The sequence below is a fragment of the Felis catus genome, chromosome A3 (genome assembly GCF_018350175.1).
Source record: "Felis catus isolate Fca126 chromosome A3, F.catus_Fca126_mat1.0, whole genome shotgun sequence".
Classification (NCBI taxonomy): Eukaryota; Metazoa; Chordata; class Mammalia; order Carnivora; family Felidae; genus Felis; species Felis catus.
The window spans coordinates 99379722-99402639 of NC_058370.1; the positions used below are offsets into that span (position 1 = coordinate 99379722).

A 22918-nucleotide genomic window follows, 5' to 3' on the forward strand; every position below is an offset into this window, starting at 1 on the left:
GTGTACCTGCATTGGCTTTAAAGCCCACTAGGAATTTACTCATATACAAGGGATAACTATGATAGCCATTGAACAAAGGCTAAACAGAATTTATAAAGGAAGAGGAGACTATTGAATTTAGCAATGTAGAAATTATTGGTCATCTTGACAAGAGTGGTTTCAGTGGAGTGATGAGGAGAAGGTTCAAGAGAGAAGAGAGGAGAGGAATCAGGCAGTGAACGTAGGCAACTCTTTCAAGGAGTTTTTCCCCGAGAGAACACCAAGAGATGGCTAGTAGCTACAGGGATACATGAGGTGAAAAGTGTTTTTAAGTGGGAAACACAAATAACACATATGTGTGCTGCTAGAAACGATCCAGAAAAGAAATCTGTTGATGGAGTAGCAAAGCGTTGTTGTACCAATGCCAATGCGTAGGCAAGAAGAGATGAGATTGAGTCATCAGTGCAGGGGCTGGTCTCCGCAGGGAGTGTGCACAGTGTAGCCCAGAGAAGCAGGAAGGAGGGCAGAGTATATGAGCACAGAGACAGGGAGATGGATAGATGTAGGGGTGAGAGTATGCTTAAGTTCTGTTTTCACTGTTTCTGTTTCCTTTGGTGATGTGGGAAGCAAGGTCATCAGCTGGGAATGAAGTGGAAAGAGGAAGTGTTAGCAGTCTGTAGAAGCACTTATGGGCTGCACCAAGAACCCACTCAAGGTAGCTGTCACGAATTTAAAGTGAGGCCAATCGGCATGGTTGTGTGTTTCTCTCTAGCCATGCTCCACTACACAGTCACAGACATGGGGTAAGAGAGAATTGTATTTGACCAAGTTTCAGGTGAGCACAAAGAAACAAGAAAGAAGCAAAGAAGTTGAGGCAAAGAGGAGGGTGATTATAATGATGGACCTGAAGTCCTGCATAATGTAATGGACCTGTGTAATAAACAGAGTAAGGACATGAGGTCCTCGTATTGTATGTGATTGTATTCATGGAATTATTCTGAATACATCCAATCATTTATTCATTCAATTAACAAATACTGGTTGAACAACTTCCAAGTGCCAGGCAGTGTGCAGATAGCAAATGCAGACCCAGACCCCTCTCTAGTGAACCCAGCCATTCAGTTCATTAAATATTATAGACATGAGGAGGAGTTAGTTGGGTAAAGTGGGGGACAAAGCAAGGAAGAGTTCCAAAGAAATACATTTTCTTACTTGTTAAAATGTACACTGTAGAAATGAGCAACCGATTTTCCAAATTATATCTTTATTTACAGTGGCCTAGAGAAGCACTTCTTTCTGTATCAAAGACATTTTTCTCCAGTGTTGATGCTGGAAAAGAAGAAATGAAAGAAAAGCTTTCCCTCATGTGTGTGAACATTCACCTGAGCGTCTCCAATATGGCAGAACGCTATTACATGGAGCTCCGGAGACGGTACTACACAACGCCCACCTCCTACCTGGAACTCATCAATCTTTTCCTGACTATGCTGAGTGAAAAAAAGAAGCAGTTGGTTTCAGTAAGTTTAATATTATTCAAAAAAAAATTTTTTTTTTTGCTTGAAGTCAAACTTGCCAGAATGAGTGGAAGATCTACACACCATCTTACCTGCTGGAACCTTCTCTATCCTGACATGTGCCCTTAACAACCCACAGCAGACAAAAATGTGTCTCATGCTGTCAGCCCAAAGACCTTCCCCTTCCTTGATATTTATATTTTTTGTACTGTCATTTACATGAGTGTGCCTCAGTAGTAGTGAGCATCAAAGGTAAGCAGTGAATTAGACATCTCTGTAGTATTTAATAAGAACCTTCTGTTAAGCAGTAGAGATGGAGTTTGCTGATCTATCGTGTGTCAGTATTTCCCATTAAGAGCAAGGACTTCAGGGGCACCTGGGTGGCTCAGTCGGTTAAGTAACTGACTCTTGGTTTCAGTTCAAGTCATGATCTCACGGTTCGTGGGTTCAAGTCCCACATCAGGTTCCATACTGACAGTGTGGAGCCTGCTTGGGATTATTTCTCTCTCTCTCTGCCCCTCCTCTGGTCATGCTTGCTGTCTTTTATAGATAGATAGATAGATAGATAGATAGATAGATAGATAGATAGATAGATAGACTTTAAAAAAAAAAGAGCAAGGACTTCAGTGTCAGTCAGACTATATACAACTTATGTTCTGCCTCTTTCTTGCTACACAACCTTGAGCACATTTTGTAATTTCACTGGGTCTTAGTAGAAAATAAAGATAGAGGGGCGCCTGAGTGGCTCAGTCAGTTGAGCATCCAACTTTGGCTCAGGTCATGATCTCACAGTTCATGAGTTCAAGCCCCACATTGGACTCTATGCTGACAGCTCAGAGCCTGGAGCCTGCTTCGGATTCTGTGTCTCCCTCTCTCTCTCTGCCCCGCCCCTGTTCATGCTCTCTCTCTCTCTCTCTCTCTCTCTCTCTCTCTCTCAAGAATAAATAAACATTAAAAAACATTTAAAAAAAGAAAATAAGAAAATAAGGGTAGAACTACCCTATGACCCAGCAATTATACTACTAGATTTACCCAAAGGATACAAAAATGCTGATGCAAAGGGGCACATGCAACCCAATGTTTATAGCAGCACTATCAGCAATAGCCAAAGTATGGAAAGAGCCCAAATATCCATCAACTGACGAATAGATAAAGATGTGGTATATGTATACAATGGAATATTAATCGGTGATCAAGAAGAATGAAATCTTGCCATTTGCAACAACATGGATGGAACTAGAGTGTATTATGCTAAGTGAAATAAGTCAGTCAGAGAAAGATAAATATCATCTCATTTCACTCATATGTGGAATTTAAGAAAGAAAACAGATGAACACAGGGGAAGGGAAGGAAATAAGATAAAAACAGAGAGGGAAGCAAACCATAAGAGACTCTTAAATACAGAGAACAAACTGAGGGTTGCTAGAGGGGTGTTGGGGGGGGAGAGGAGCTAAATGGGTGATGGGCATTAAGGAGGGCACTTGTTGAGATGAGCACTCGGTGTCATATGTAAGTGATGAATCACTAAATTTTACTCCTGAAGTCATTATTACACTATATGTTAACTAACTTGGATTTAAATGAAGTAAAATAAAATAAAATAAAATAAAATAAAATAAAATAAAATAAAATAAAATAAAATAAGAAATATCTATATCCACCCCTTGGATTGTTGTGGAATTTAAATAAAATACTGTTTGCTAAGTACTTGGAATATGATCTGACACACATGAGGTGCTCAGGAAGTAGTGGCTGCCATCATCATCACCACTTTCAGGCTATTAACCTGAAATTTCAACACTTCAAACAAAATAAAAATAGAAGTATATACCATTAAGATATTTTTAATATTTTTCAGAGGATTTTTACCTGGTAAATAAATGCATGCTTTGTATAATAACTTGATAAATATTTTGAAACCTGTCAGTTTGAACCAGACTTTCTGACTCACCTTCAAAAACTAGTTATTCCCCATGGGGCGCCTGGGTGGCGCAGTCGGTTAAGTGTCCGACTTCAGCCAGGTCACGATCTCGCGGTCCGTGAGTTCAAGCCCCGCGTCAGGCTCTGGGCTGATGGCTCAGAGCCTGGAGCCCGTTTCCGATTCTGTGTCTCCCTCTCTCTCTGCCCCTCCCCCGTTCATGTTCTGTATCTCTCTATCCCCAAAATAAAATAAACGTTGAAAAAGAAAAATTAAAAAAAAAAAAAAAACTAGTTATTCCCAGTGTTTCCTCTACCAGGTACCACCCATTGATCCTAGTCAAAAGTTCCTTACCACTGGGAAGTAGGGTTCAGATCCAGCAACCAGAGCTAAGTCCCCAGAACACTGTCTCCCAGAACACTGACAAGTTCTCAGCTGTGTCCACCCATGTTGAGGAAACAGGTTCCTAGATATGTGGCTTCCAGGAATTCCTGTCTGAACTTGTCCCTCGTTCATTCAGCATGCTGCCATGCTGCCCAGCTGAGGGGATAAAAATAATACAGTAGGGGCCCTCAGCCAGCCCACAGTCCAGTGACATGCCAACTGCTGTGCCTAGGGGGCATGGATCCAGACTCACCATGGTGACTGTCACACTCATTTCCTAGAGTTCTGTTACCTGAAGATTTCTGTATGTTCACAATTTTAAGCATTACAAACTGATTTACCAATTCTGTAGATGTAAAATTCTAGTACATGAGTAAGGAATGCCAGGAAACTTACAGTTTGTAGTTATAGTTAATAACAGATATTTTTATTGTCATCTAGGCACGTGACCGGGTGAAGAATGGCCTTACCAAGCTATTAGAAACCAATGTACTAGTAGATAAAATGAAATTAGAGCTTTCAGCTTTAGAGCCTATCCTTTTTCAAAAATCACAAGATGTTGAAGCCCTGATGGAAAAATTGGCAGTGGATCAAGAAAATGCCGATCAGGTATGCTACGTTAACCGACATTGTGGGTGAGAAGGCTTTGACCACCAACTTATCACTTATATATCATGCATGAGATTGGAAATTTTTTTTTATTTTATATGTAATGAAAATAATTAAGTGATAGATTTAGCAATGCTTTTAAGTTGTAAAAAATCTACCCTCCATAAATACATTCTTCCTGAGAATGAGAGAACCCAATGAGTGGACAGAGGATGGTGAGAAAAGTACCCCCCCACACACACACAAATAAAAAGGAACAGATTCATCTCCAAAGAAGGAACCGTTTGTTCCAATAACTTCAGCTCAGTTATCCTATCAACGTATAAGATGGACAAAGGAGGGCATAAAATGCAACATAGCAAATTCTCTTTCATTATTGGTATAATCCAAAGGGGCAAATATGACTCATTATCATTGGCTTTGTTTTTAAACGTTGAAATATAAATATTGAGGGACGCCTGGGTGGCTCAGTCAGTTAGTCATCCAACTTCGGCTCAAGGAATGATCTTGCAGTTTGTGAGTTTGAACCCGCGTTGGGCTCTGTGCTGACAGCTCAGAGCCTGGAGCCTGCTTCGGATTCTGTGTCTCCCTCTCTCTCTGCCTCTCTCTCTCTCTCTCTGTCTCTCTCTCTCAAGAATAAATAATAACATTTTTTAAAAAATTAAGAAAAAAACAAATATTGAACTCACCTAAGTAGATGTGTTTCAATGGCTAGGTCCGTAGCATTGTGCAAGAAGATGAAGCGACGGCAAAAGTGAAAGCTGAAGAGACCCAAGCAATAGCTGATGATGCTCAAAGAGACCTTGAAGAAGCTCTACCTGCACTTGATGCTGCTAATAAAGCACTGGATTCCTTAGATAAAGCAGATATATCTGAGATCAGAGTTTTTACAAAGCCCCCAGATATGGTCATGACTGTTATGGAAGCAATCTCTATTCTCTTGAATGCCAAGTGAGTCATTCAGAGTCACATGTTCCCAGAATGTATGGTGGAATTTCCTTGGTGTTTTTCTACATTGTCATTAATATGTTCTCATTCTCTTTTCTACCTTCTCATGGATGTGGTCAGTCATTCAACAAATGAATTCAACAAGCATTTTTTGGAACATCTGTTTTGTGCTAGATGATGGAAGATCCGAAGCTCTTCTCTCTGAGGCACATATAGTATAGTGGGGAGACAAACATGAAAAATAATAATTTCAAGACGTGTGAGATTTGCATAGTAGTAGGAGTTCAAAAAAAAGAGTGCTCATGGAGAGGTGTGAGCAGGTTTTTGGGAGAAGATGCTCAGGAGGAGAGTGAGACCATGGGGAGAGCTCAGGGGCATTTGATGCTCATGGAATGGACTGAGACAGTGATTGCATCATGCAAGGTCTTGTATTTCAACCTGAAGATAGGTAGTTTTCAAACCTTCTTTACTAATACACATTTTTTCCAATAAAAATTGTAAGAAATATTTCTATGTAAAACCGACCAAGCAAGGGTAGAGGACCCAGAGGACCCCCGCCCAGCTTCCCTGCTCACTCTCTGGCCAGCACCTCAGTAGGGCCTGGGAGTTGTTCAAAGCATGGATGAACAGCTCCAACCAGAGGGGACTGAGAATCATTGAATATTTTCGACATGATTGGATTTTCTTGTGAGAAAGACCAACTTGGCAAAAGCTCACAAGGGGCAAGTTTGGCTGAGAGACATAAAACCATTTAGAAGGTGATTGTAGTGTTCTGGCAAGAGATTTTAAGGGTCTAAACTAAGGCAAATGAGGTAAAAAGAATGTGAGTACCAGGGCATTGTAAAAATAAAACTATTATTTCCATAATGTCTTACATTTCTAAAACTATGATTTGATCATTCTTTTCTCTACCAAAACTGGGTTGTTTGAAACATGAGTCAACCAATTGCTGTCTCACCAGGAATTGTGGTATACTTAACTACCAATTACTGGAATTAGAGTATGGAGATTAAAACTACCCACTAATTAGGATAATATTTTAGTGTTCTCAGAAGAACACATTTCTTTTGTTCTTAAATCACTTTATTACAGTGCTGTTAACATCATGTCTGTCTTTCAGACCTGATTGGCCAACAGCAAAGCAACTTCTTGGTGACTCTAACTTTCTAAGAAGACTTCTAGAATATGATAAGGAAAATATAAAGCCTCAGATATTGGCAAAACTTCAGAAGTATATTAACAATCCTGATTTTGTGCCTGAAAAAGTAGAGAAAGTGTCCAAAGCATGTAAATCCATGTGCATGTGGGTAAGAGCGATGGATCTATACTCTAGGGTAGTCAAAGAAGTCGAACCGAAGAGACAAAAACTCCGTGCTGCGCAGGTATATTATTTGTGTTGTAATATTTAATAGAATTAAAGGCCATAATCATTAATCATTCTAGCTCCTGTGACTTTACACAATATAGACAATAACAGTGCTCTTGAAAATTAGTTTTTGTTGTAAAAAATAGCTGGTGAAGATTATTTTTTCAGGAATGGCCTCTAAAATCAGCCCTTCTGCAGCATAGAAGAAAAATGAGTCTTTAGTATATTCATATCATCAGTCTGATGGTATTTTTGAGGTGCCATTCAGCTCTAGCATCTGATGCTCTGTGGTGCATTTGCTAATACTACCCCCCCCCCAACTCTATGGTGTCATCTGAGGTTCTAAAACCTGCTTAAGCTACAGTTGGATGTGAGGTCCCAAGCAGAACGAAGAATGCTCATTGATGGAGCAGGTTACTGAAAGGACCATGGCTACAGAGCTGGGGCAGCCAATTTTTCTATGAAGATACAGATAGGAGATGTTTTAAGTTTTGCTGCTATGTGGTCTCTGTTGCAATTACTGAACTCTGCAATTGCAGCACAGAAACAGCCATCAGTAACACATACATGAGTAAGCATGGCTGTGTTCCGATGTCGCTTTATTTATACACCCAGGAATTGAGTTTATACAGTTATCATCTGTCATGAAATGTTCTTCTTCTTTTAATTTTCCCCCAACCATTTAAAAATGTAAAACCAATCTGAGCTTGCTAACTGTATAAAAACGGGCAGCAGGCTGAATCTGGTTTGCAGACCCAGCTCTAGAGAACTATTCAGGAAAGATTAGTTTTCCCTGTTGTGTGAATATTTCATTCATTTCATCATTTAAAGTTAATCCATTGTATTAACCAGTTAATCTCAAATGCTTGGAGGTTCAAGTACAGCAGTTCATCTGTTTCTCTATTCCTTCGATGATTTATTTTATTGGGTTTTGGTTTGGTTCTGTTTACTTCCACTCATATATTTCGTTTTATATTTGTTTTAACTTTGAATACATATCAAATCTTTTGAGACACGAAAAAGAGAACACAAATCCTATTTTTTTAAGAATCTATTGTAAATGGACAAATTTTACCTTCTTTGGAGACCTTGGATTTTCATTTTAAATATTTACTTAATTTTATTAGGCTGAACTTGATATCACAATGGCTACTCTGAGAGAAAAGCAAGCCTTGCTAAAAAAAGTGGAAGATCAAATACAGGCCTTACAAGACAAATATGACAAAGGGGTGAACGAGAAAGAAAGTCTGGGTAAGTAACATAAAATTTATGTTGGTCAGAAGATGCCTGCTTTTTTTATTTTTTAAAGAATCTTTTTTACTGTTTATATATTTTTGAGAGAGACAGAGAGCAAGTGGGGGAGAGGCAGAGAGAGAGACGGAGACACAGAATCCAAAGCAGGCTCCAGGCTCTGAGCTGTCAGCACAGAGCCCGACGCGGGGCTCGAACCCATGAGCCGCGAGATCACGACCTGAGCCGAAGTCAAGACGCTTAACCGACTAAGCCACCCAGGCGTCCCAGGAAATGCCTGATTTTTAAAAACAGAAGAAGTTTTTGGGCAGTCAGATCTCAGCTTCCACCCAACATAGAGGACGTATTTGCCCTAGATGTACTGCACTGGCCCTTCTAGTGCAAAATTAGAAGAACTACATATATTGTATCCATTCAGCTCCTGTATGGAAGGGTTGTTGGGACATGTTACATTATAACACAAGCAGCATATGAATTTGATCCTGAAGAGAAATACTACGCTGACACAGAGAGAGCCATCTTCAGCCAGAGTAACGGAGTAAGGAAAAGGAGCTCTTTGCTTAGAAGAGGCAAACTTGGACTTGGCCCTGAAATGGAAAATAATTCTGAATTGGAGTGAGGTTTCATAGAGATGTATTGACAATGTCACTATAAACAAAAGCAGGTGAATAAACATCTTATATTTTAGGAAAATACTGAATAACATAAGTTGATTTTCTTAAAATTTTCTAGCAAAAACTATGGCCCTGACAAAAGCACGTCTGATACGTGCAGGAAAGCTGACGGCTGCACTAGAAGATGAGCAAGTTCGATGGGAAGAAAGCATCCAGAAATTCAATGAGGAGATATCAAATATCATTGGGAATGTGTTTATAGCAGCAGCTTGTGTAGCCTATTATGGGGCCTTCACAGCCCAGTATAGGCAATCGGTGAGTAAACTCCCTTTCTGGGAGGTGAGAAGCAGCTGAAACTGGCAGAGGCAGAGTTGGGGGGATCATTTTTCTGATTTTATAGGGGGCCCTCCACTGTGAAGCTTCTCCATGTTGGAAACTTACACACTCCACAGCCCTCCACCTCCCCCGTCAGCCAGCAATGGTTTACCCCTAGGATTTCCTGAACACATTCCTTCCTTTCCTTTTCTCCTTAGAAAGTTAGTCATCACTTCCTTAATAGCTCAAGAACCTGGGGGGAAAAGAGAGGGGCAGGGAGACACCTCCCTTCATGGTCAGAAGCAGCATGGAAAGTCAGCCAGGGTGAAGCATTCTGAACGGGCACGACTGCTACAATGGGCTAGGCAATGGGAAGGAGCAGGAAACTAAATTATTTGGAGAGATTTTCAGGCTATGTTTATGAAATGCCTTCCTATAAAGGTTTCACCCTTGTCCATGGGTTCTAAAACCTAATCAGTATAGGACCGTAGATTCCACAGGAGCTCAGGGGTCATCTGGTACCATGTGGGTGGTGCCAATGGTGCTTTTCGACTGTCCCACTCACGGAAGGAGGTAGCATGCTAACAACCCTCTGCCCCATCTTCTAATTGCTAGTAGCATTATGATACTAGCCATTGTGACAACTCCAACTTTTTCACATGCTTTCAGACTCTCCCAAGGGGACAGTACACCCCTGGTTGAAGACTACTGTGACAACATTTGTCGTTTATACCTGAGAAAACTGAGGTTCAGACAAGGGGAGTGACGTGCTCAAAGCCACAGCTAGTTTATGGTATAGTTCTAGGCCCCAGGTCTCCTGATTGTCGGTCTTCTTCTTGTGTCCTGTGCTTTGATGCCAGGATGCATGTGGAAACCAGTAGAACTTACTTTTAACCGTGACATGTTGTGTGTATCCTCATTTACTGAGTGTTCCTGACTCTATACAAGTAACCTTTCCCCCTCCCACAGCTTATAGAATACTGGATCCAGGACTGTCTGTCTCTGGAGATCCCAATCAATCCTTCCTTCAGTCTCATTAACATTCTTGGTGATCCCTACAAAATACGGCAGTGGAACACTGATGGGCTGCCCCGTGACATGATATCAACAGAAAATGGCATTTTGGTTACTGAAGGGAGACGATGGCCTTTGATGATTGACCCCCAGGATCAGGTGTGTAACAAATGCTTCAGATGAAGAGCAGCCTCCCACCTCTGCTTAATGTTGTGCTGTCTGTTCCAAATTCTAAAGTGGACTTGAACACTCTTGCAAGATTTTGGGGGTTTAGATCTAGAAGGGAATTTGGAAGTCTTCAAGTCCAAGTTCCTCATCTTGGGTTGGCAGAAGGGGAAGGGGAAGAGTCCAGCTGCTCTGCATACTTGATTTTGATTGGCTTTGTTTAGGGGGTTGGCCATTCATTTTCTGGTTTCTATGAGAGCAGAAATTCATTCCTATAGAGTCCTCGTTCCTAAGAGGTCTGAAGAATCAGAATGAAGGCAGGGTAGGATAGATTTTACTGCAAGCCTGCCTGGAATTTACAGAATCCCATTATCTGACTCCTAAGTCCATGGATCATACTGTTCTAAGTGGAGTTTAGGAAAGAGAACTGTTGTCAGAACAAGGAAGACGAGCTTGAATACCTCAGGGATGGGCTTTTCCCCTAGATGTGTCTGTTCTTCATTTGTTCCAAATTTGAATGAAAGGAAGAGTCCAAAACACTGCAGTTTAAAGGGCATTTTTATTTGCAGGGGGCAGGATAGTATTTCTCTTTTCTTTTCTTTTCTTTTTTTTATCTTTCAAACCTGTTTCCAGGTTGAGCAAAATTTCTAAACTTTAGTCTAAAAACTTCCGCTTTCTAGTCATTTATAAAACTCTAAGTCAAATATCCTGCTCTGTGCTTTCTCATACAGGCAAACCGTTGGATAAGGAACAAGGAAAGCAAAAGTGGTTTAAAGATCATTAAGCTTACGGATACTAATTTCTTGCGTACACTTGAAAATTCAATCCGACTTGGTTTACCTGTCTTACTGGAAGAGGTTTGCTTTTCACTTTTCTTGGATTAGTCCCCAACTTATAGACCATATCTGAAATCCTACACAGGCCACACTTGCATTGCCCTAGAGACACCAGTCAGTTCCATTTGCAAATTGGTCAAACCAATTGCTTTGCCTACGAAACCATATACTATCACATGGGGAGCAATCTGTTGACTGAATGATTTTTCTGATTCCAGACAATGCTTTGGTGTTAAGTGGGATGGGCTCTGTTTTCTGACACTGCTGATTCTTTTTTTTTTTTTTTTAATTTTTTTTTTAACGTTTATTTTTGAGACAGAGAGAGAGCATGAATGGGGGAGGGTCAGAGAGAGGGAGACACAGAATCTGAAACAGGCTCCAGGCTCTGAGCTGTCAGCACGGAGCCCGACGCGGGGCTCAAACTCACAGACCGTGAAATCATGACCTGAGCCGAAGTCGGCCGCTTAACCGACTGAGCCACCCAGGCGCCCCGACACTGCTGATTCTTAAACCTCACTGCAGCCCTTGATGGTTGACTGCCATGGAAGTGTAACACAGTAATGCCATCAGGCCATCAGGGACTGTCCATCCACACACACTGATGATGTGAAGCCAACAAGACACTCCAATGGGTGTAAATATCATTTTCTACCCTTCTGGCCTTGGCCGACACAGGAGGGTTCTGTAATGGGGTCCTAGGCCCTCACTCAAACCCTGAAGTTACAGGGGAGGGCAGAGTCTCCCAAAATCATTGGTGCAGTTATGTTAGCCCCAAACTGGATTCTTAAACCCCAGTTTACTTGGTAACACAGGAAGCCCTTGGGGAATTTCTTCTCTCATGGCAAGGGACAAAAGACTTTCAATGATGTTCTGCCACGGAACAGCAGAGCCTTGTAACTGTAGCTGAGTGCTTTGGGGAGCAGGGGGTGGGCCCTTGGTCAGCACACCAGCTAGAACAGGATACTCTGACCAGGCCCTTCCTGCTTTCTGTGACTTGGAATCATTAGCCTTATGCACCTAGCTGCTTTCTCCATTTGTAAGGTGGAATATTCCAACTTTGTCTTCATCCCTCCGTGGGTGTGCAGTCAGGTTAGCCGATCTCAACCAGCATTTTTTAATGAAATAGGATACATTTTTAAGAGCATAAAATTATATCATGGGTAGTAAGGGAAATTTTATCTCATAAACTTTTGTTTTAAGAAAACGTACATCCTTGGGCGTCATGTCACAGTATGAAATGGATTTGTTAACTGTGGATTACAATCAAATTTTGACAGCTCCTAGGCCATGGGCCCCTACCACATACATCCTGACATAAAGATGTTTGTTGTGGGGTCCGAGAGCAGTGTCTGCATGCCCAGGTTCTTACCAACCATCAAATCTGCTTTGAGGGAAAGAAAGTAACTATCATACAGAATAGAGGTCCACAAACTTTTTCTGTACAGAGCCAGACATTTTAGTTTTAGGGAGGTGGCCACATACAGTCTCTGTGCAAACATCATTCAAATAGTCTTCTTCGTTTTGGTTTGGTTTTAGAGTTTTGTTTTTATAACCCTCTAACAGGGTGAACATTTTTAGCTTAAGCGCCATTAAAAAAAACAAAAAACAAAAAACAAAAAACAAAAAAAACAAGCCACAGAGGGTGAGATTTGGCCTGCAGGTGGTAGACTGCTATCTCTTGCCTTAGAACAGCCGCAAAAGTGAACAGATCATTTGTCTGGGTCCCGTGGAAGACCACCTGCCGAGACCCTCCTTTCTTGGATTCTTCCTTATGGGGATGAATGGCACAGTTAGTCTAAACAGCTGTATTGCCTTCACATGCTCTTACTTTCTTAGGCGAGCGTACAGTAAGGAATATCTATCCGGCCCCTGGAAAGTGGCTCATTCAAAGTAGATTTTGAGGCCTAAGGAACTTGGAAAGGTTGATGCCATCCATTTTAATGGCTTGTTTTTCGTGTTTTAACTTTTAAGCTTAGAGAAACCTTGGATCCAGCTCTAGAACCCATTCTTTTGAAGCAGACTTTCATGAGCGGTGGGCGGCTGCTCATTCGCCTCGGAGACTCAGACATTGACTACGACAAAAACTTCAGGTTCTACATGACAACCAAACTGCCAAATCCCCACTACCTGCCCGAGGTATGAGCTGCAGGTCTGGAATTCCCAGCCTGAGCAGACTATTATGTGTGATGGTGTCTGACATTTGCTGGGTCCTCCCAGCTCTGTTCTCCCCCTCTGCTCTGCCACTCCCCTTCCTTCCACTGTCCTCCACTCTTGCTTCCCTTCTGAGTCCTGATTCTGATTCCCGTTGCCCTTCTGCTCACCATTCAGCTGGACTCAAGCTCTCCCCACCCGGTCCCTAGGCGCTGCTCCCCTGTCTGCCACCCTGCCCACTGCCCGGTGCGCTGCCCTCTGCACCTCTGCAGCACTGTCACCTTCTCCCTCCCTGCCCACAGCTGCTTGCACAACACAGGGCAGCATTGCCTTCTAACCATTCTTCTCCCTCCTTCAGCTCAAGGCCATTTGTGCCCCTCTTGTGGTGGCTCATAAATGAACCAGGGCTTCACTGAGAGTCTGTGGGGAGAGGGGGACATGCCTACGTTTACATGTGCAAATACCCTTGGCATACAGCCCCAAATAAAGAAGTTGCCTGCTGGAAACATCTGGTGACTGGCACTTTGGAGAGTCAGGACTCAAACACCCAGGGTGTCTGTACTTAGAGTTCTGGAGCGGGGAGCATCTTGTCCTCCCTCATGCCCTTAGACCTTGAGGGGGTCTGTATGCACTTCACTTCCATACAAACGTCCCTGAGCCACGACAGGATCCAGAAGTACCCTTACTCTGGTGCTGCAGAGCCCAAGGCAGCTGCAGCAGAAATGAAGACAGCTGGGCCTCCTCTCCCTTCCCACAAGGGGCTCCAAGGGCTCGCTCCACCCCTGCCATCCCTCAGCGCTGCCACAGCTCCAGGCACAGCCGCACACGCTGCAGGGTACCCCCCAGCCTGGTGCTTCTCCCCTTCTCCGACAGGGCAGTTAGGGAAGCAGCTTCACAAATGGGAACTTACTCCTTCACCCTGGCCCCTGAACAATAAAATCCTTGCATAAACCCTCCACAGTGCCATGTTCACCTCAGTTACTGAATTTGTCACAGCGGCCTGTCACTGAACACACTCGGGTGACATGAAACTGGCACACTTGTTGAGTAAGAGGAGGGAAATGCCGCCAAAAGCCCAAGTAGGCCTTTCCTTGTCAGCCTTGAGGGGTTTCATTCACACAGCCGCTGCCAGAGCCCGTGTCCCGAGTCCCACTGTAAAGTGCAGAGAAGCGACCACTGTGCTGACATACAGCCTCCGCACTCATTGAACTTTTGGGAGGGAGCATCGCACACCTTACCCAACACTAGCTCTGCGGCTGTGGGCCAGTGATCCCGTGTTCTGGAGCCCCAAGTGGAGAGAAAGCCTACTTCAGGATTTGCTGAGATTAGATAAGAATAGCATGCAACATACAGGACATTCAAACACTTTTTTTTCTTTAGCTGTTAACTTACTCGAGTAATATTATAGCAATAATTTTTTTATTGAAATGTTATGATGACATAAAATGTGTAAAGCTCTAGGGGCGCCTGGGTGGCTCAGTCGGTTAAGCGGCCGACTTCGGCTCAGGTCATGATCTCGTGGTCCGTGGGTTCAAGCCCCGCGTCGGGCTCTGTGCTGACAGCTCAGAGCCTGAAGCCTGTTTCAGATTCTGTGTCTCCCTCTTCCTCTGACCCTCCACTGTTCATGCTCTCTCTCTCTCTGTCTCAAAAATAAATAAATGTTAAAAAAAAATTTTTTTTTAAATGTGTAAAGCTCTATTTAATATCAATAATAGCTTCATTTTAACAAGCACCAACTATGCATAAGTCACTATGACTAAGTGATTTTATTATCTCATTTGGTCTTCGCAGTTACCCTATGACTTGTAACTATTAGCATCCCACTTTTTAAGTATTGGGAACCGAAGCTCAGCATGGATGAGCGGCTTGCCCAACACACACGAAAGGGGCACCCGGAATCAGAACCCAACCTTTCTAACCCTTTGCTGGCTCACCTTTCCTTAAAGCACCATGTAGGATTCTAAGATCTGTGGCCTGTGAGGAGCAAGACTGTCACTTACACTGCAGGGAAAACCGTATTAGGATTTTTGTAAGACACGATATGCTTGGTGGGTTTGTGGGTGGGTGGGTATGTTCACAGTTAGACCTGAGATACATCCAGTTGGGTAAAAATGGGCCATTTCCACTAAAGAAAGCACTTCTTATTTTATTTGTATGAATTTAAGCATTTTTATGTAAACCTATGCTTCTCTTCCAGGTGTGCATTAAAGTCACCATCATCAATTTCACTGTAACCAAATCAGGTCTGGAGGATCAGCTGTTAAGGTAAAGAAAAAAGCGGGGGTGGGGGGGGGAAGCAAAGGTTTCCTAATATTTTGTAGAAATTTTGACAAAGAAAACATTTTAATGTGTGGAAGCAGCAGTCATGAGTCCTCAGTCATAAAGAGGGTAGGAAATGGCCAGGTTCTGTATCTCCTGTCACTTTTGCAGCTGCCACGCTTGTCCACAGTCTTCTCAAGGAGGTCAGGGAAGTGCCCCTAATTCTCAGCCACGGTTTGGTCCAGGCCTGCAGCCCAGCCTGGCCTCTTCTCCTCTGCTGGGCTTTCCAGTCCTGGGCAAGTGAATGAAGTCAGTCGTCCTGTGGCTCCTAGAGATGCATTGCTCCGCACCTGTGGGGAAGAATGCTACTCCCAAATAGATCTTTCCTATTTTTACTTGTCTCTAGGTGTTTTCTTAGTGTACAGTTTTACCTGCATTTGTCCACCTCAAAAAAGTGAAATACTCTCCTTCAGTGTATACTCTGTAATTCATCTCCATTTCCCAAAAATGAGATTATGAATTATTGATTAATTATCAGAATTAGCCAAGAGGCTTAGGAGACAAAAAACATTTAATATTTATTGAAATAATAATATTGATATTACTTAACAATGAATTTTATATGTGTATATGAGGATATATGTGTATATATGTATGTGAGTGTGTGTGTATGTATACATACATTAAAGGAAAATATAATTTGACCCATGTTCAAAAAAAATCAAGTCAAATTCATCAAGTCAAGTCAAAATGGAGTCAAGCTGGCTGGCTCAGTCGGTTAAGCATCCGACTTTGGCTCAGGTCATGATCTCAAGATTTGTGGGTTCAAGCCCCACATCAAGCTCTGTGCTAACAGCTCAGAGCTCAGAGCCTGGAGCCCGCTTCGGATTCTGTGTCTCCTTCTCTGTCTGCTCCTCCCCTGCTTGCACTCTGTCTGTCTATCTCTTTCTCTCAAAAATAAACATACATTAAAAAAACTTTTTTAAAAAACGGAGTCAAGGTCATCCTGATTGATTACTATTATCACTGAGTTTAAGTCTTGTTTTCCTTGTTTATTTTAAGAATTTATCCTGCCAACTGCTAACTTGCTTAACTTCTGCTAGGCAGACAAAGGGCATTTCACCATATTTTAAGGACATGTTATAAGGACATGGCTGAACACTCTCATCCAGCGTATTCCCATGAAAAGTTAAGCTTAGTTGCGTGACCAGCTGTCAGCACATTACTCTGTCTGAGACAAGCGAAGTGCTCAGAGAAGGGAAAATGTTGAGACTTGGTCATGGAGTACAAAATCTCCAGGTTATATTGTATACCCCTCTCTTCTGAAAAAGTTATTTGAACAAATGAATTTGAGATGATTATTTCTTATGGTGTCCATATTGTAATTTTTAAAGTTTCTGAATTCAGTATGTATGTATCAAATGAACAGTGGGTTATTCTATGAGGCAGTTCATCCTAGTGGGTGATAGCATGTGCCCTGGAGTCAGCTAAGCCAGCTACAAGCCCAGTCCTGCCTCTCATACTCACGTGACCTCAGAAAGTGACCCACTAGGGTCTGTTCCCTCATCTGCAAGCTGGGGTGGTAACCACAGTGCCTACCTCAAAGGAGCATTCAAAAGATTAAAAGAGAGAATCCACATAAAACTCTGAGCAGGGGGCCTGGCACATAGTGATGCTTAATGAAGATGAGCTCATACAAACAGGGGGCTGGGAGCAAATTATGCATGGACAAATAAAGGGAGACATAAGTTCCCATGTCTGGGCAGGGGCAGAGCTGGAGGTAAGGCCGCTTTATTAGATGCCATTAAGACTCATTTCATGGAGGTGGTGAGATTTCAGCATCTCCCATAAAAAGAATGTTCCAGGCACCATATTCAGCCTGGTACAAGCAAGCATTAGAAACAGAAATTGAATGATTAGAAAGATCATGCACTGAGCAGGTGAGAGAAGATGAACAGAAGCCATGGGGACTGTGGTAGGGCGTCAGTTTTGAAATACAAGCTAAAGAATCACAACTAACATGCTATTCAGTGAATAACCACTGTAGAAACCCAGCGAAAGAGGGGCCTTGTGCATTAGGACATGGCTAGTAGCATTAGTACTCAGCTAAGTAGCAAAGAAAAAGAGAAGCAACTTTAGGGCAATAACAAAGTCATAACTTAAGCATTCAAACCTTGGTTCCAGTGATGTGGTACGACTTGAGAAACCCGAGTTGGAAGAACAAAGAATCAAGCTCATTGTGAGAATAAACACTGATAAAAACCAGCTGAAAACTATTGAAGAGAAAATCCTGAAAATGCTCTTTACATCTGAAGGAAATATTCTGGACAATGAAGAACTTATTGACACACTCCAGGATTCAAAGGCAAGTAAAATATTTTGAGTATTTATAGAAAGTGTCTTGGTTTTTTGGGTGCCTGGATGGCTCTGTCAGTTAAGCATCCGACCTCAGCTCAGGTCACGATCTCGCGGTCCACGAGTTGGAGCCCTGCGTCGGGCTCTGTGCTGACAGCTCAGAGCCTGAACCTGCTTTGGATTCTATGTCTCCCTCTCTCTCTGCTCCTCCCCGGATCACGCTCTGTCTCTCTCTGTCTCTCAAAAATAAATAAAAAACATTTAAAAAAATGTGTTGCTGCAAAAGTTACACCTGCAGCTTTTGAGGATTCTGCAAAGTCTTTTCAGCAAGAATGGCAGCCACACCTGGGCTGCTGGGGTAGCACCAGAGTGTGTCCCACTGGCAGGGTCCCTCACCCCCCAGTGGAAGAGGAGGGAAACTGTACACAATAGCTTCTCTCATCTTGTCTGCATTTTTAAAATAAAGCATGTAAAGAACCGGGACAAGGTGTAAATTGAAAGGAAAAACAATTATATTCACATTAATGTCACCCCTTCAGGAAGCCTCCCTGGTATCCCCAACTGGAATTAATCTCTTCCTCCTTAGAACACCAGTAGCGACTCATCCGACTCTCTTTTATAGCACTTGACACTGTTTACCTTATGTCACCATGATCTAATTACATGTCTCATCTCTCGTGTTAGGCTGTTCAATCTGGTGTCGAATCCACAAACTGTTCAGCTTGATACTCCTTCTCCAAGGGCTCACCATGGTGCTTCACGTGTAACTGGTGTTCAGTAAAAATGTCTTGCTAGTAAGATGGAGTTCTACATTAAACGCATAATCTTGCACTGAATTGTTTGGCAGATTCAAACCACAATTTTAAAACTATACTGAGAATACAGCCTGTAAAATGATTTTCATCCATTCGTGAGAAACAGAAAATAATTTACTTTAAAAAACCCTTTGACAGGGAGTACAGAAGGTACGTTCTTTGTCTTTCACTGACATCAGAAATGGTTTACGGCTTTACATCCTACAGTCTCTTTACGATCTCCGTATTCAAACAACAAACAAGTTTTTATTCTGGGGCTCCCGTTTCTTTCCTCTCTTTGTCAGTCTCTTTATCCTCTTGCCGTTCATTCTTCCTCGGGTTTTTATCTTCTGGAAGTTGGTGGCTAATCCATTTATTTTTTGCCATCAAAACTTTACACACAAATTGCTTAAAGAATGTGCTATTTGTACAAGGTCTGTGATAGGATTCCCTGCCTTCTTGGTGTGCCCCACCACCCACCCACCCACAACTTCCTCCATAAAGACAGCTACATTCATCTCTTTTTTGTTTTGGTTATTTGGGGTTTTACATCTTTTCCTCAAATAATAGACTCATATTGCTACTTCTTGGGTTTTTCTTTTATACATTCACGGTTGTCTATACCTCTACCACACCCACACACCCCCCACACCCCCTTTCCTCCCATCCCCCAGCCTCCCACCATAGTTCTATCCTGATTATAGTTAAACATCCAATGTTTACATTGCCTAGAAATACGAAGTCTCCTTAGCCCCTGCGAGTATTGCAGGGGCTAAGGAGAGAAGGGCTAGGGCGTCACCCTTCAGCATGTATACACTTACCAAATCTCTGTTTTCGTTGCGGAACCAGGCCCTCAATTGTGCCTGGCTTCCTTCCATCAAAAAATCCTCTCTTTTAGGGGTGCCTGGGTGGCTCAGTCAGTTAAGTGTCCGACTTCAGCTCAAGTCATGACCTCACCCTCTATGAATTCAAGCCCCATGTCGGACTTTGAGCTGTCAGCACAGACAGTCTGCTTCGGATTCTGTGTCTCTCTCTCTCTGCCCCTCCCCCCCCCCCAAAATAAATAAACATCAAAAAAAAAATTTTGTTAAGCCTCTCTTTTAATTTCCCCAGGGATGAAACCTCTATTTTCCAGTCAGAGTGGGGTTAAGGACAATCCCCTGACTGGTGGTGGGGAGATGACTTGCTTATTTTAGGCCCTTCCCCCTTCCAGTGTTTGGACGCCTCTTAAGCCTTTGAAGGGGATTTGTATTTTACAAATTGAGTGACTTCTTGGCTTTCCCCTTTGCCAGCCTAGGAAACTGTTTTCCTGGGTCTGCTAAGTCATTACCATTTTACTCTCTGCTTTCTGGCTCTCAAATTGTATTGACATTTCCTCTTCCATTCCTATCTTTGTGAGTTTGCACTGTTTTTAAAAATCGCTTTACTGGGGCGCCTGGGTGGCTCAGTCGGTTAAGCGTCCGACTTCAACTCAGGTCACGATCTTGCGGTATGTGATTTCGAGCCCCGCGTCGGGCTCTGTGCTGACTGCTCAGAGCCTGGAGCCTGTTTCAGATTCTGTGTCTCCCTCTCTCTCTGACCCTCCCCCGTTCATGCTCTGTCTCTCTCTGTCTCAAAAATAAATAAACGTTAAAAAAAAAAATTAAAAAAAAATCGCTTTACTATAATTTTGTTGTGGTTTCAGTAGGGAGTAAGGTAAATACATGTGTTCTGACTGCCTTCTTTCTCTGTAGGCTGGTTTCTTTCTGTGTCTGCAGGGAGTTGCCTTACAGATATCCTTTCTACAGGGCAGAGGTAGGACCGATTATTCCTGGGCCACGTTTCCTGCCATTTCTTGCCTGTACTTTATACTGCCCTAACCTCCCAAAGCCCTCAATTTATTTCATTTTTTAAAGTTTGTTTATTATTCGTATGTTTTTAGTAATCTCTACACCCAACATGGGGCTCAAACCCATGACCCCAAGATCAAAAGTCACATGCTCCCCCAACTGAGCCAGCCAGGACCCTTCATTTTAAAATATGTATCATATTCCCTGATTACTGCTGAGACCTCAAGTCTCTTGGGCATAATACCTGTAGGTAGTTACTAAACTCAACTGAAATATATACAAACAATTCTAATACTCTCTGGCAAAAAGAAGAAAATAGTCCACTTTGCTTTCTCTTTAGCCCTGGTGGAGTCTTCATTATCAGGGCCTTGAGCTCCCCGCAAAATAAAGAATTGTTTGCAGGTGGGTCTCCTGGATCCAACTGCTTCCATATCAACTTCCTTTTTCCTACTCATATGTAAATGTTCTAGTTGAATCCAGTACTGAGCTTGAGGCTTCCCATGTAGCCCTGCTCTTTCTTGTCCCCTCAGGTTCCTAAGGGGTCAACACAGAGAGAGAGTTTGAGCCTTTGGTTTCTGGAAAAAGCTGAGTCCCTCCCTTCCCTTTCCTGGAGGACAGGGGTGGACAGTCTAGAATTAATTTAGACAGTAGCCACATGTGGATATTGAGCCCCTGAAATGTTGCTAACCTGAATTAAGATGTGTTGTTACATACCAGATTTCGAAGACTTAATCTAAAAAAAAAAAAAAAAGTAAAAATATCTCGGTAATTTTACATGGATTTTATGCTGCTATAATCAACATACTTTGGGTTATATTGGGCTAAATAAAATTATTGTTAAAATACATTTCACTTGTTTCTTTTTACTTTTAATAAACTGAGAAAAGACAGAATTATATATGTGGCTCGCATTAGGTTTCTGTTGGGCAGTGGGGTCTAGACAGAAAGCCTGTTAGACCCCCTTTTAGCTCTCCTGTCAATAGAGCAAATACTAAACAGCAGTTCGCATAGTGATTTTTCTAGTCCCTGCCCTAGACTCTTTGACTTTCTAGACACAAACCTCCCAACCCAGGGATATCCACAGCTGAAAAAAATGGGGGTTGAGAGAAGAGGACAAAGACAGATAGCAATATAGAGAGACTGAGGGAGACAGAGAAGGGCATCTTAGAAAACCCATTGGCTAAAAGGCTCCCCAGAACCACTAACCTGAAACAGAACAGCAAAGAACAGCAAAGACCTTGAAAATATCTCCAACTTACTTAGGTTGTAACCCTTCACAAACAACAGCTACTATCCCCAGGTTTCCTTATGTTCCTCACACCTATGAACGCTAGGGAAGGAAAGAATGCTAGTCTTCCTTGTTATTCCAGAATGGGATATGACACCACTTCCAGCCTCTCTCCACCCCCCTCTTTGGGGCAGTTTCATGGATGCCCCTTCTCCCCTCATACCTTCTTCTGTTATGTGAACCCTGCATCATTTCAGGACTGCTCAGGGGGAAATCAGGAAGCATCTGGGAGTACTCTGTCACGTGTCCCTTTCAGAAACACGTCAGATTTGAATCTCAGAGAAGTGCTGCTCTGATTTTGTCAGCTGTGCCCATTTGCCTACCCCCCTCTCTGGAAAGACAGTGGTTAGCTTGGTCCTGAGATTCAGTCATTCTATTATTGTAATCACTAAGTCACCATATCCTTATTTCTGTCCTAGACCTAATTGGGTATATGCCAAAAATCCCACCATTTTTTTAAAAAATGGAACCTAAGAACTTGTTTTTGTATCTTTATTCAGATCACTTCAGGTGCCATTAAAATCAGGCTGAAGGAAGCTGAGTCCACTGAACTGATGATAAATGTTGCTCGTGAGAAGTATCGTCCAGTAGCCACTCAAGGCTCTGTTATGTACTTTGTTATTGCAAGCCTCTCAGAAATAGATCCTATGTATCAGTATTCATTAAAATATTTTAAACAGGTAAGTACGTTGTTTTGTCCGTGAAATCTATGTCTTTGGTTTCCCTTTAAACCCCATTGAGTTACATTTTTGACTCAGACAAATCATGAGTCTATTTATCAGGTAAAACCCGCTAGGAGTTTGGGTTCAGTCTTTTGGTTCAAGAGCAACCCACCTGCCACGTCTTCTCAACACTCAAGTGCTCAGCATGCACAGAAAACTGCAGAGGAAGGAAGGAAAGATTTACTCTTGACCTCCTCGACTAACCCATTTAGACTCTGCTTGTCAGGGGGAAGGGTAGCAAAAAATTTGCACCAGTCTTTTACCGATAACATTCCCTATGTCTTATTTGGCAGTTCCTCCACATTGCCTTGGGTGGTGGGTTTCTCTAACCTACTGGTCTCTGACCTTCCAGAAGGCAGAAATGAAGCCTCAGCCATCCCTGCCTCCCCACCGTGCTGCTACGTAATTAGTGTTTCATGAATAAAGAGTCTGTTTCCATCCCTCCGTAAAAGAGCAGTTGAATTTTTATGACATTAGACCGAACTTGGTTTTGCCTCTAAGTGTCTAATTCAGGTTATAGTTAAGGGTCCAGCAGCAAGAGGAGCTGCAGGAGAGAATGGAAATGAATAATTGGAAGAAATGAGAGGCATGTTGTTTAGACGCACCT

At 42.5% G+C, this 22918-nt stretch overlaps 1 protein-coding gene across 9 annotated transcripts in view; it reads left to right on the forward strand.

Annotated features, from left to right (window-relative positions):
• Positions 1-22918, forward strand: part of DNAH6 (dynein axonemal heavy chain 6) — a 246725-nt gene that overhangs the window by 170056 nt on the left and 53751 nt on the right. For all 9 annotated transcript variants that reach the window (XM_045054471.1, XM_045054474.1, XM_045054475.1 and 6 more), the window contains 12 exons: positions 1254-1496; positions 4237-4404; positions 5120-5355; positions 6473-6734; positions 7846-7969; positions 8702-8898; positions 9868-10071; positions 10809-10934; positions 12885-13049; positions 15262-15329; positions 17508-17688; positions 22090-22269. In XM_045054471.1, coding sequence (XP_044910406.1) covers positions 1254-1496; positions 4237-4404; positions 5120-5355; positions 6473-6734; positions 7846-7969; positions 8702-8898; positions 9868-10071; positions 10809-10934; positions 12885-13049; positions 15262-15329; positions 17508-17688; positions 22090-22269 — 2154 coding nt within the window. The remainder of the gene's footprint in view (positions 1-1253; positions 1497-4236; positions 4405-5119; positions 5356-6472; positions 6735-7845; positions 7970-8701; positions 8899-9867; positions 10072-10808; positions 10935-12884; positions 13050-15261; positions 15330-17507; positions 17689-22089; positions 22270-22918) is intronic.